We start from the raw sequence: 14,869 nt of genomic DNA on the forward strand, positions 1-14,869 counted from the left end.
TCTCCAAAATTATGAACTCTAGAAGAATGATGATATAAATGTTTAGCAGATCCGATCAAATGATAATTTAGCATATTTGTTCACCAAAACTTTACCTACTACAATATTCAAGAAATTAGTTTATCTCATCGGAATGAGACATCTTAAAGATCTTAACAAGAGTTAATATATGAGTGATATTCAAGGGGGAGTGTTATGAAAAATGTGTATATCACCCCATTTTCCACCATTTCGATTTTTTTCACCTCATTAAATGCCTTGTCATCCATATTGCCCTATAAAAGGGTACCCTACACCTCACATTTGGAAAACACATCTTTGCATGCTTGTATACACATTGCATGCTTGTATACCCACTTGCATGCTTGAAGTAAGTAGGGTATATAGAAAGAAAATGAGAGATAAAAAGAAGAGAGATATCTTGTGAAAGACCGGTTCCAAATCATCTTATAATTCCGCCCGTGATAGTAAAGTTTTTGATTCATCCGACCATAGAGTAGGCACAGTCGAACCACGTAAATTTCTGTCTCGTCTTATTTAATTTTCTATTTATTTTCATGCATCTTTAATAATAGAGATTAATTGGGTTTTTCATATTTCATTAAGCTTAGCAAATTATAAATTACTTTTAAATTTCTTGTAATGGATAAATTACTCCTAAGGGACTGTTTGGATTTGAAGAGGTGAGATGAAGAATCAACGAGGAGGGCTTATCACGAAGAGATGCATCATCCAAACAGGAGAGAAGAGGGGCTCCTCGCTTCTCCTCCAGCCAAACGGGCCATTTCCCCGCCGTCGTCGTCCTCCTCCTTCCTCCGTTAGGGTTTAATCTGTCCTCCATAGACTTATCTCTGCAACGCAGTCCCCGACACATGTCGATCTCCCAGGACTTGTACCCCAGCCAAGATGACCTCCTCTACGAAGAAGAGCTCCTTCGTAACCCCTTCAGCCTCAAGCTATGGTGGCGGTACCTGATCGCTCGCAGCGAGTCTCCCTTTAAGAAACGCGCAGTCATATACGAGCGAGCCCTCAAAGCCCTTCCCGGAAGCTACAAGCTCTGGTATGCCTACCTGCGCGAACGCCTCGAGCTGGTCCGAAACCTTCCCGTCACGCACTCGCAGTACGAAACCTTGAACAATACATTCGAGCGAGCGTTGGTAACAATGCACAAGATGCCCCGCATTTGGATTATGTACCTCCAAACCCTGACGGAGCAGAAATTGCTCACTCGGACTCGCCGGACCTTCGATCGAGCCCTCTGTGCGCTGCCCGTGACCCAGCACGATCGGATTTGGGAACCTTACCTCGTGTTCGTAAGCCAAAAGGGCGTCCCAATCGAGACTTCTCTTCGGGTTTATCGGCGGTACTTGAAGTATGACCCGTCTCACATTGAGGATTTTATCGAGTTTCTTGTAAACTCTAGCCTTTGGCAGGAAGCGGCGGAGAGGTTGGCGGGGGTGTTGAATGACGATACTTTTTTCTCAATAAAGGGCAAGACAAAGCATAGGCTCTGGTTGGAGCTCTGTGATCTGCTAACGCGGCATGCCACCGAGGTTTTGGGGTTGAATGTGGATGCAATAATCCGTGGTGGGATTAGGAAATTCACGGATGAAGTGGGTAGGCTTTGGACTTCATTAGCAGATTACTATATTAGAAGGAATCTGCCGGAGAAGGCAAGAGATATATTTGAAGAGGGCATGACGACTGTGGTGACCGTGAGGGATTTTAGTGTGATTTTTGATGCATACTCGCAGTTTGAAGAGAGTATGCTGGCGTATAAAATGGAGAATGTGGATGAGAGTGACGAGGAGGAAGAAGATGGCAGGGAAGAAATTGATGGGGACGAGGTTGAGGATATTCGTTTGGACGTGAAGCTTTCAGTGGCTGAGTTTGAGAAGAAGATTCTTCTTGGGTTTTGGTTACATGCATTCAATGATGTTGATTTGAGGTTGGGTCGGTTGGAACACCTCATGGATAGAAGGCCAGAACTGGCCAACAGTGTACTCCTCCGACAAAACCCTCATAATGTTGAGCAGTGGCATAGACGAGTGAAGCTGTTCGAAGGTAATCCGACAAAACAGATACTCACTTATACTGAGGCTGTGAGGACAGTTGATCCCATGAAGGCAGTGGGAAAACCTCATACTTTGTGGGTCGCTTTTGCAAAGCTTTATGAGAACCATAAAGACATTTCGAATGCCAGAGTGATTTTTGACAAGGCTGTGCAAGTCAATTACAAGGCAGTGGATAATCTGGCTAGCGTTTGGTGTGAATGGGCAGAGATGGAATTGAGGCACAAGAATTTTAAAGGGGCATTGGAGTTGATGAGGCGTGCTACAGCTGTGCCATCAGTAGAGGTCAAACGTAGAGGTAATCTTCTTCCTGGTTCTGCTGTGCTTTCTGCTAATACTCCATTGGTCTTTCTATTTTTTCTTTAGATAATTAAAATTCCATTAAAGACTAAAAAAGTACTGGAGATGGAGGATAAGGCATCCTCTGCAGAAACAAGTAATGAATTACAAGGGTGCTGCCTTCCAATCACTTTGAAGATTGGACAGTGAGAACCCCTTCAAAGCACCAAAAGAATATGCCCAGAAAGAAGCAAGAAAAGTAACTTAGTAACTTTCTTCCAAAGCAAAACTGGAGTAGTCTTCTAATATTTGACAATTATCGCATTCCTCTTGAGTGCAAAATGATCTTTCTATTGATGCTGCTGCTCTGATTACTATTTATGGAATAAAACTGTAATCAAATAACTCTGTCTATTGACTTATGGATCTGGTTCAAACTGGAATTATAGTTCAAAATTTTAGGATTGAGTTCATATTTTATAGTCACTAAACAATTTCTTAAAGAAATTCAGTCCTAGAGCCAAGAGGATGTATTTGATTGAAACCTACAAACTTTGTAGCCAATTGTTGATAGATTAACAGTGTCAATAGGGAGGAAATGATTTCTAGAAGGTAATCATGTTACGCCAAAATAATTTTGATAATTTGTGTGTTTTTTTTTCCAACCATTAATGTTTTCAACAGGGAAGTAATGATTTCTAAAATGTTAATTGTGTTGTTTTATATCAGGGGATTTTCTTATTGATAATGCTTCTTATTAAATTCTGCCTTTTAATTTTCTTTAACATTTATTTTGTTGCTTTTGAATTCCTTTCTGTAGCCTGTGCTCATGCAAATAATTATAGAAGATGTACAAGACTTCAAAACCTGTTGTCCTTTATTGGTTTATTTTTGATGGCAAAAGAAGGATATCATTTTTTTTGATAGAAAAAGGAGTGCATTGGAAATATAAAGAATGTACAATCAGGAGAGGAGACATCTCCTTAACGAAATCAGGGAATCCCCAGAAAGAAAAAATAAAATAAAAGAAAACACAAAAAGTAAAGACTGCGAATTAAAATCAGCGCACCCTTTGAAGGGACTGCCAATCATGCTGAACATCTGACAAACACATCCCCTTAAAATTCCATTGCTCACACACCACAAAGAAGCCATAAAAGCACCTTTCCCACACCAACCAATTTGGAATCTTCTTCCCTGAAAAAATACGCAGGTTACATTCCTTCCACAAGCCCCAGAGTGGCAAATAAAGCACGATTCCATAAAGCAATTCCTTCCTCCCTCCCAAAACCCACCAAAGATATTATTAAGAACTCCCCCACTGTTCTAGGCCAAGCCTAGCTTTCTCCAAAATAATTGAATAACTTGTTCCAAACCTTCCATGCAAAATCGCAATGCAAGAAAATATGAGAAACAGATTCTGAGCAGTCAAAACAAAGCATACATATATCAGGGGAGAGAGCCTTGAAGGGTCTCCTCATCTGCAGCAAGTCATTAGTATTTATCCTATTAAGCACAACCAACCAAAGAAATGCTTTGATTTCAGGGGGGATTTTGACCTTCCAGATTGCTAGAGTGGAAAGGAGAAATTGGTACCAATCAAGAAATCACAAAAAGATTTACAAAAAAAAACATCTGAGGAATCCAACAACCAAGGTTGACTATCATCCTCAGAAGATACCCTACAATTGTTCAACATAACCAATAAAGAAGATAATTCAATAGTTTTGTATCATTCAAGGCTCTCCTAAAAGGAAAATCCCAAGAAGGTAGAGGACCACCTGAATCTGTAATAAAAGAAGAAAATTCTGGAAAATCTAACCAGGAGAATAGACATCTATTTAGCGAAGTCTGGAAAATCCAAATGAAAAAACATAGAAAAAAACTGGAAAACTAAAAAGGGCAAATAAAACCTGTGCAAATTGACAATCCAACACATAATGCCAATCGCGTTGAATATTAGAAAAGCTCACCCCTTTAAAATTCCCTTGCTTAACACACCAAAGATAAGCCAAATAACGTATCTTTTTCCAAATTAGCGAATGCAACAACTTCTTCCCTAAAAAAATACGTGCATTATGCTCCTTCCACAACCCCCAAAGTACTGCAAAGAAAGCACATTTCCAGAGCGCTGCCTTCTCCTTTTATGCTGCCAAAACCAACAAAAGAAACTGCCAAAAAGCTGCCTCCGGTCTCACCTGAAATTTGCCTAAAAAATCAAATAACTTATTCCATACCCTCCAAGCATAATCACAATGTACAAAAAGATGTAATGCAGATTCTGAACAATTAAAACAAAGACGACAGACATCTGGAGAGAGAACCTTCAAAGGTCTCCTGACCTGCAGCAAGTTATTGGTATTAATTCTATCAAGCACAACTAACCAAATAAAAGCCTTGATTTTAGAGGGAACTTTGGCATTCCAAATGGATCTATAGTGAGGGAAAGATAAATTGGATTTAGTCAGAAAATCACAAAAAAAATTTGTAAGAATAAACCCCCCGAAGGATTTAAAACCAAGGCTGACTATCGTCCTCCAAAGAAAATTGAAAGTTATCCAACAAGTCTAGCAAAGAGGATAGCTCTACTAACTCCCTATCATTCAATGACCTATGAAAATAAAAATCCCAAGAAGGTCGAGGACCACTTGGATCAGCAATAAGAGATGAAATGGAACCATCCTGCCCAAATCTCAAGTGAAAGAGGCAAGGAAAAGAGGTGGACAAAACTACATTCCCCAATCAAGGATCTTTCCAAATGCGGATATTACTACCCCTTCCCACCAAGAATTTAATATGGGGAAATGAAGAGGGGATAACTCTGAAAGATAGCTTTCTGCGGACTCTCTGAAGAATGTTCAAATCTTAAATTACTATCCTACCCATTCTCATCTAATCCATACTTACTTGTAACAACCTTATGCCACAAGAAAGAATTCTCAAGCGAAAACCACCAAAGCCATTTAGCTAGAAGACCTATGTTTATAGACACCAAGTTTCGAAGACCCAAACCACCCTCTTGTTTAGACCTGCCCACCACTTCTTAACTTACCAAATGATCCCTAAAGGCCCATACCCTTGACCACAAGAAGTCCCTCATTATCTTCTCAATCTTGCTAGCAATCCCCCCTAGAATCTTAAAAATAGAAAGAAAGTATAAGGGGATTCTAGAAAGATAAGCCTGGGTGAGCATAATTCTACCAATGAGATAAAAAAGAGCACCTTCTACCCATCTAGTCTCTTAGACACCCTTTCAACAATAGGATCCCAAAAACTGACAGATCTGGGGTTACCCCTTAAAGGAACTTCTAGAAGGGACAGCAGCCAATCCAAAACACTATAACCTACCTCCGCAAACAACTCCCCAACACTCTCGTCAAGCATATTAATAGCCGTGATACTTCTCTTCCCCATATTAATCTTAAGGCCAAAAACCTGCTTGAAAACATGGAGGAGATCCAAAATATTCAAAAGGAGGATCTATGATCTTTAAAAGGAAGATAGTATCATTAGCAAATTGAAGGTGCGATACCTTGACCCTACCTCCCCACCTACAACCCTCTCAATGAACCACTATCCGCAGCCCTATCCACCATTCTACCCAATTATCAGCCACTAAAACAAACAAAAATGGGGAAAGAGGATCACCTTGCCTAATCCCTGTCTTAGCCTTAAACCAAGATTTAGACTTGCCATTCACTATAACCGAGTAGCTCACATTATGCAAACAACCTCTATTCCAAAGTCACCTCCTTTCGCCAATGCCCTTTCTTACAAAAATCTTACCTAGGATTTTCTGATTCACTATATCATAGGCTTTCTCGAAATCCAACTTAAAAATGAATTTCTTCTTCTTCTTCTTCTTCTTCTTCTTCTTCGAATATCCTCAACAACCTCATTGGCTACCAAAATGGCATCCACAATTTGCCTACCCCCCACAAAAGCACTCTAAGCCTTAGAGATAGTCCTATCTAGCACCCACTCAACCAATTAGCCAAAACATTAGTGATGATTTTATAAAAACTAGAAACTAAGCTAATTGGTCTATAGTCCGACATCTTGATGGATTTCTTCTTCTTTGGAACCAAAGTCATGAAAGTGGAAATGATACTCTTGCTTAAAATCTCATTCACATAAACTTCATAAACAAGTCAACCTTAAGTGCCTCCCAATAATCTTGAAAGAAAGCTATATTAAACTTGGCTGACTTGGAGTTTTATCCCTCTCCATCCCAAGAATCGTGACCCTCACTTCCTCTTGCTCAAAAGGTCTCTCCAACCATGCTACCTCATCACCAGACAAATGGTCCCAATCTAAACCTTCAATCATTGATCTATTATCATCCTCTTTGGAATAAAATTAGAATAAAATCGGTGATCTTAGAAGCAATTTGACTTTGATCGTAGGTAGTATCCCCCTACCCATGTCCAGCTCCTTAATCAAGTTCTTCCTCATTTTCCATTAGCCTATCCTATGAAAAACTAGCATACAATCACTTTCTTTGATCCATTTAAACTTCATTTTCTGCCTTCAGCTTCTCATTTCCTTGAAAATCACCCCCTCCAATTCATTATTCAAAGATACCCTTTTCATCTCTTCCTCCCCTGAGAGAATACTGTCTTCTTCCTTCTCATCTAACTCAGCCAGCTCTCCTAAAATACTAGCCTTTCTAAACCTTAAATGTCCAAACACCTCATTGTTCCATTCTTTCAACTTCTCTTTTAACCTCATCAATTTTTTCATGAATCTAAAACCTTTCCTCCCCCCTCCCCCCCAACACACATCCTTATACCAAGAATCCCTCACCAAGGGCTGGAAGGAATTATGATCCATCCACATACTTTTGGACTCGAAAGGAGTAGGACTCCAAGAGGCCTCCTTGATTCCAACATGATACGAAAGTGGTTAGAAGTAGTCCTAGGTAAGATAGATTGAGAAAGATTAGGGAACTCATCGTCCCACTTTGTGCAAAACAAGAATTTATTGAGCTTGCTTGCCACCACTCCAGCTCCTCCCACCAACCATGTAAAATTAGCATTATCTAGGGGAAATCTCTCAAACCACAATCCCTAATAAGTGAATCAAAACTTTGCATAGTAATAGTAGCCTTATCACCCCCTTTCTTCTCTTAGGGAAACTACTAGCATTAAAATCATGTCCCACTATCCCATTAGGGGTGCAAAAGCCAAACACATAATAAAGCTCATCCTAAAGAGAACTACTAAGGGTTGGTTTAGTAGGACCATACACCAATGACGCCCACCTTTGGCCTTTCACTTCTACCAAGATAGAAAAAGAGAAAAAGCCTACAAAATATTGTCATTGTACCATATTGGATTTGTACTAGGGAAACTTGGGCTTATAAAGATGGTTTGAGCTCCAATTTTGTGAGACACATTTTATAGGACAAATCCATGAGGCCAGTGTGCCAAAGCGGACAATACCTCACTTGAGTTGGGCCCAAGACCGTTACATTTGGTATTAGAGACCTTGCTTGGAGGCACTCTGATGAGGACGTTAGAGATTAGACAGGGGAGAATGTCATAGTCCGACATCGGATGTTTACGAGGGAAGTTTTGGGCTTATTAGGATGGTTTGAGCTCCAACCATGTGAGACGCCTTTTATAGGACAAATATGTGAGGCCCATGGGCCCAAGCGAACAATACCTTACCAGAGTTGGGCCCAAGATTGTTGCAACTATCCACTCTAACAATAGAGCAAGTGTCCCACAACACCAAAATACTCCCTGCTAACCCTCGAGAAGGTACAAAATCTCAATCCTTAGCATGTCTCCCATCAACATTTTCAAGCTTAGTCTCTTGAATAAAAACAATATGGAGAGCATATCTAAGTAAGATCTCTTTGATTAACCTCCTCAATCTAAAGTCCAAGACCTCTAACATTCCAACTGACAATTTTCATAATTTCACTTGTTTCCTCCCTTTTCAATTTGCTTCCCCCCGTAATTGATATAAGAAACCAAGTTCTGAAGTTCTTTCTAAACTATCTTTTTCCACTCGTATGTTCTAGGATTCAATGGCAATTTCAGCTTGGCCCATTTGGACTAACTAATTTTAGACCCAGGTCCTCAAGGAGTTTATTTGGATCTAGAAATTCTCTCTCACTACTCCCCAGGCCAACATTTGAAGCGTTGCTCCTAGTAGCACCCTCCTTGTGGCATAAAGTGTCAAAAGGAAAAACAGATTGAACAGTAAAGGGAAGAAAACCATTTCCAGTTTTGGAAAAATTTGAATTGATCATAGGAATAACTACCTCTTTATCAATGCTAGGGGTATTTTCGAGTCAAGTCGAGTCAAACACAATAAAATACTCGAACTCGGCTCGACTAGAAAACATTAAGCTCGAAACTCGACTTGAACTCGATCGATCTTGTAATTGTTAAAACTCAAACCCGACTCGGTTACAAGTTTATAAAGCTCGAGCTCGACTTGATTAAGCTCAACTTGGTTATAAATTAATATTAAATACATATATAAACATATATTTAATGTACACATAATACTAAATATTTTTATAAAATATATATTATATGACATATAATAGTAAAAAAATAATAAAATTAAAAAGCTTGATTTGGCTTGAAACTCGACTCGAGTACTATTATTGAACTCAAACTCAACTCGTTAAAATACTTGAGTAGATCGAGTTGAGTCGCGTTAGGGAATGAGTCGAGTCCAAGTAGCTTGCGAGTAAGCTTGACTCACACCCCTAATCAATGCCTCTCCCCCTTTTAAAAAATGAATAATTGAAGGAATATCAACAGAGTCCACCACGTCATAATTAGGCTCAGAATGAAACAAAGACCTCTTATCAATCAATTCTTTGTTTGGTTTAGGTTGTGATTAATATCATTTATACCCCCTTGCATAGTGTCCAAAAGAAGTGTGCACACTCTTTCAATAGCTACAAATTTAAGGCTTCTGCTCTCTCCCTTCAGAATGTCCCTCTATAAGTTGTGCCAAGGCATCCTTTTCGTACAAATCTAAATTAGCTCTCAATTGATCCACCAACAATTCCTTCCTAGAATCGCAAAAGCGGCTTGAGAAATCTTTCATATCAAAGACCTCCTCTCCACCCACTACGCAAGTTATCTACTGTTCTTGGCCCATTATCCCCTTTGACTGCTTCAACTTCCACCCCCCCCCCCCTGAGTTCGAGTCAAAAACTCCCTCCCTCTACTGTCACGAATCTTTGACTCCCTTCTTGATTCCCCACCGGCTGGATTGAATGATGGTTGTGGCTCAGTAGCTTACGAAGCATTCCTTGTAATATCCTCCATCATCTTTGAGTCTCTTGAACATTGTGCTTCAGAATCCTCTCCCTTTAGTTTTTCTGAAGAATTTCGCCTTGCTTCTTTTACTAAATTTTCCTCTTATTCTTGCTTTATCTTTTCCAACTAATATTGAACTATGTGGGGCTGTGTTCTACAATCTTAGTAGTAGATAATGGTATAGGATTTTAAGAAAGACTTTAAAACCTTATAATAGGATTTTTCTTCCATGGTGGGACGGAGTGAAAATTCTCAAGTTTAAGTCTGAATTGGCATCTGTGGCTGGGAAAAAAAATTGAAGAAGCTAAAATCTAGCCAGTTATAATGTGACACGAAGAGTATTATCATTGGAGTTTGTAAGGAAGTAGAACCTTTCTGGTGACCTACCAAAAATTGCAACAGGAAGCATAAAACTACTAGATTAGGGAGATTCTAGGCACTTTTGAAGCGAAATGATGTATAATGGATGCCATTTGATACCTTTTAGAAAAATTGGTTGTTTTAGCAGTTCAGAACTGGTGACAAGAATGGTGGGTTCTTGTGGGTGGAACAGTGAACTGGATTGCAGGTCTGAAGAAAGCTTGTTGGGGACTTTTGGCTTCTGCAATTCTGTTGCTCAGATAGAGTCTCTTTGACTCTGATAGAGGAGGCAGACATGATCCGAGCACTGGGTTGAGTATGATGCTGGTGGTAGTTGTGGTGGCAGCTGAGATTGGCAACTTGATAAAATAGCAATGAGGTAGCAAATATATTTGAAAGGGTAAATTGTGAAAACCTCCCTTTAGAATTTTGATTTTAGTAGCTACTAGTTGGTCTCCTAGATGTTTTTGAACAATGCAATATCCTGCCTTGAGGTTTAATCCATTTGCTGCCACACCTCTTGCTAGATTTGTATGCATAATGATTTACATTAATCTCGAAGAAGTCTCATCTGAAACTACATGATATGCTAGCCTCATCTCAATTTTGTTCAGGGATTGAACCCATCACCCCACTTTATTAGGTTGATAATCAAAATTAGGTTTTTAAAAATTATTTCGAACTACTTTGAACAATGCAACATTATAATGCATTTAAAACATTAAAAAGCAAGGAATATAAATAATTTTATAGTGGTTAGGCCCAAATTCTTAACCCACTTTCACTTCTCAAAAATCTTTGTTGAGCAGTTAAGCTTTCCACTAATTTTGATTTTCTTGTCCGAGAAGATTGAATGATTCAAACCAATTAAAAATATGATTCCCCACGACCCTTTGAGCTGTCAATGTCACTTTACAATTTTTGGTTCTTCACAAACCCCTGAGGACACACTTCACGCTCGGTTCCTAGTCTTGCCATCACTACAAGTATTGCACATTCTTACATGTTCTCTCACCCGAAAAACAGAGTTTAACACACCCAATACTAGCAAGGATTTAATGATCACTTATGGAATTATAATCTAAATTACTAAAGAACCTCACAAAGGTAATCAATAATGAGTTTCAGCAAAACTGATTAGGCTGATTTAGAAGGATTAGAACCTGATGTTACCCTTTTGTGCACAGGTAGTTTACTTGGCCCAATGTATGCAACATGTATTTATAGAATACTCTATCGAACCAGCCATTGTTTGGGAGAGCAACTAAACAAATTCAAATTCATATTCAGGATAAGCAAATTCAAATTTAAATGTCTTGGTAAACTATCAAGATAATATCAAAATTTATAGCAATAGTAATTATCAATATCTATCGTGCCAAAAGCCAGTCAAGGTTAAACTCCTTACCATTACCAAAGGCCATAAGAGTGCGATTCAATTGAATTTTGAATTTTAAGTCCAAACTGCTATATGAATTTAAACATGTTTTCTTCAAATTTATTTAAATAGCTCATATAATTTGAATTGCACAATGCTTGAGAAAGTAGCAAGAATTAACTTGAGATAAGGTTTAAGTTAACCTGAGAGTCAATTTTATCACATAACTTATTAACACAAGGATCCATATTAACTTATGTTATCTGGACTTGCATGAGGATCAAATTTGTAACTAATTTCTATGTTCTTTGCTAATTAAACAAAATATTTTCAAATTCATAGAACTAGCTTTAGTATGAATATATCTATGGTTAAATGTGATCAAGACATAACATCACATTATTTTTTAAAGTTTAGAATAACCAATGTTATCAAGCACAATATTATTTTAAAAACCATGATGATTTTATTTTTAAGAATAAATTATTCCAAGAATAATAATTCAAGTCAAAAATATTCCAAGAGAAATAATTCAGTTCTGCATATTCTTACATTGTTTTGTTATCATTGAAATAGACAAGAAATCTTGGGGCTAAAAGTATCTGTAACTTAGGTTTTTCACCTCTACCTTAACTAGTTCCCTAATTTTTTTAGGAGCTTCCTTTAATCATACTTTGCTCTTTAATCAGTGATTTGGTCTTGCTTAGTGGAAATGAGGAACTGGCTGTATTTGCTCCTCTTTCTCAGAATTCCTGTGCTATGCTGTGAACTTTTGCATTTAGCAAACAAAGTTGGGTAAAACGCTGACAGATTGTGGCTAGCTTATAGATTTTAACTTGATGTTAAAAGCATTTGCTGCAGTTATCCTTTAATTATCTGACTTGCATGCCACCTCTTTTCTAGAAAATTAGGGATTCTGGCTGGCGTATTTTAGTATATGTCTATATCATTCATAAAAAATAAAGATAAAAAACAGAAGGTATGGTTTTAATGGGCAGTTACAAGAATTTCTGTTGTGAATAACTAGAAAAAAATTATTCGCTGATAAGGATGGGCACTAGCCAGTAGCCACTAGGGAACTTGAACTGGCTTTGCATGTAATAATGTTATATGGTCATACAAAAGGCCGTACCTAGTGCACAAGGCTCCCACTTTGAGTGGGGTCTGGGACAGGTGGATGTTGGCAAGCCTTACCCTCATTTTTGGAGAGGCCGCTCCCAAGTCTCGAACCTGAGACCACCTGTACCGAGGCGGAGGCACTTGCCATCGCCCCAAGGCATGAGAGAAAAAAATAGTAGTTTTCATGATTTTAAATATGATTATTAGATTTTTCCCTAATTTAGATTTTTCTCTAATTTCTATTTTGAAATATTTTTATTTTGGCGACTCCTTATTGTTTTGTTCAGAGTTGAGTGTGTGTCGCCTACATTCCATCTAACTCATATTTTTGCTAGTGTTTTTGAAACACTATTTGTAGTGTATAACGAGGCATTGAGGTTCAATATATTTACATTAATATGTGTTTTGTGCTACATATTTCGGGCCCATGGATTTCTAAAGCACTGATGCTTCAATTGCCTGTTGGGGGGGGGGGGTTGTCAATGACTGACACTCATCTGAAACAGCCCTGACTCTTGTCAGACGCTTTTAAGGCATATTGGCCTTATTTTTATTTTTGGACAGGTGTTGGAAAAGGCAAATATGAACTGTCCGACACTTGACATGATGGGTATTATTATAAAAAAATAAAAAAATCTTAGGGCCATGCTGTAATATTATCAAAATTTGAGAAATTTTTTATTAAAAAGATATATTGTCTGAATTAAGCTAACTTGTAACTTGCATCAGTCCATCATAACTTGTATCATTCCCATGACCAAAACACAATTTTCATTGAGCAATAAGACTGCAGAGCCTGAAAATCAAACAGTCCATATTTTATCAACATTTGATTCAAATTCAATAATGCTTGAATACTACTTTTTAAAAGGATCATATTTGAATTAAAAAAAAGTGTTATTAACACAATCATATCCTATATGGTAATATACACACATATGTATTTATCTGTATCCTTGCTACGTTGTGTCTTGAATTTTTAAGATTTGACGTGCCAACATGTATGGCACGTTCTCCTTAGAGACGTTCCAATGTTTAAAGCTTGAGACTTCATTGATGGAGGTCTTGGTTTAAATTCTGGAGATGGGTTACCTCCCATTTTGTCCGACACTTGATACATGTTGGACCTGAAAGGGAGCTTAGGCGCAACAATAAAGTTGTCGCCGTGTGACCTGGAGGTCATAGATTCGAGGTGAGGAAACAGCCTCTTGGAAAAATAAAAGGTAAGACTGCATATTATAGACCCATTGTGGTTCGCCCCTTCCCTAGACCCTGCATACGCGGGAGCTTTGTGCACTAGGCTCCCTTTACTTGATACATGTTGGACACTGATGCCTGTGTCAGTGCTTCATAGCATGGATGTATGTGTTCAAATAAATTTTAAATGAACCTTTGCATTCGTGTCTCTGCTTCCTGTGGTTGCAAGAGCAATTTTATTTTCAATACCAACGTTGACTCTTTGGTTTATGTTTTCTTTTGCATGCAGTTGCTGCTGATGGCAATGAACCTGTGCAGATGAAGTTGCACAAGTCTTTGAGACTTTGGACCTTTTATGTTGACTTGGAGGAGAGCTTGGGTACATTGGAGTCTACTCGTGCAGTTTATGAACGGATATTGGACTTAAGAATAGCCACGCCACAAATTATAATAAACTATTCATTGCTTTTGGAGGTATGGGCATTCTTTGAACTGTTCTGCTGTTACGTGTTTTCTTTGTTGTTCATTTGAATCATTTCAGTGAGTTGACAACTAATAATCATGATATTAACTTTTCAGGAAAATAAGTACTTTGAGGATGCATTTAAGGTTTATGAAAGAGGAGTAAAGATATTCAAATACCCACATGTAAAAGATATATGGGTTACTTATCTCTCTAAATTTGTTAAAAGATACGGGAAAGCGAAATTGGAACGAGCAAGAGAGTTGTTTGAGCATGCTGTTGAAACGGTATGCAAGTAATTATCCATTGGAGCTATTTTTTTTTTTTTTTTTTTGGTGGAAAATTTTAATTTGTTGAATGTTCTAATAATCTATGCATCCTTGTTTGATTGATCATTCATTGTTGAACTATGTTTGAGATTGCTGTGTGTTGAAAACGTCATCATCAAGTACTTTGATCCATGAATGGACTGAAATATCTGAAGTTGAAACCTAGGTTCTATCAATTGTATGATTGTGAGAAACTGGGCAGGCAATCCGTCACTTTATGAGAACGTATAGCCCATATGCCTAAAATGGACATGAATCAAGAAATCAAGTTTCAAATTCAAAGTTTTGTTGTGAAGATTTTATGTGGTATGTCACACATATGTGAAGCTTGGGACCTTTGTTACAATGTGGAATGTTTGACATGGATGCAGTGTCTGTTC

General features: G+C 38.1%; 1 protein-coding gene across 1 annotated transcript in view; it reads left to right on the forward strand.

The window, feature by feature from the left end:
- The first annotated feature begins 679 nt into the window (after positions 1-679).
- The window catches only part of LOC131153559 (uncharacterized), a 28,577-nt gene continuing 14,387 nt past the window's right edge, over positions 680-14,869 (forward strand). Inside the window, exons 1-3 of the mRNA XM_058105947.1 lie at positions 680-2,370; positions 13,987-14,171; positions 14,277-14,447. Coding sequence (XP_057961930.1) covers positions 873-2,370; positions 13,987-14,171; positions 14,277-14,447 — 1,854 coding nt within the window. The 5' untranslated portion in view covers positions 680-872. The remainder of the gene's footprint in view (positions 2,371-13,986; positions 14,172-14,276; positions 14,448-14,869) is intronic.

Source organism: Malania oleifera, chromosome 4, assembly GCF_029873635.1.
Source record: "Malania oleifera isolate guangnan ecotype guangnan chromosome 4, ASM2987363v1, whole genome shotgun sequence".
In the NCBI taxonomy this organism is placed as follows: Eukaryota; Viridiplantae; Streptophyta; class Magnoliopsida; order Santalales; family Ximeniaceae; genus Malania; species Malania oleifera.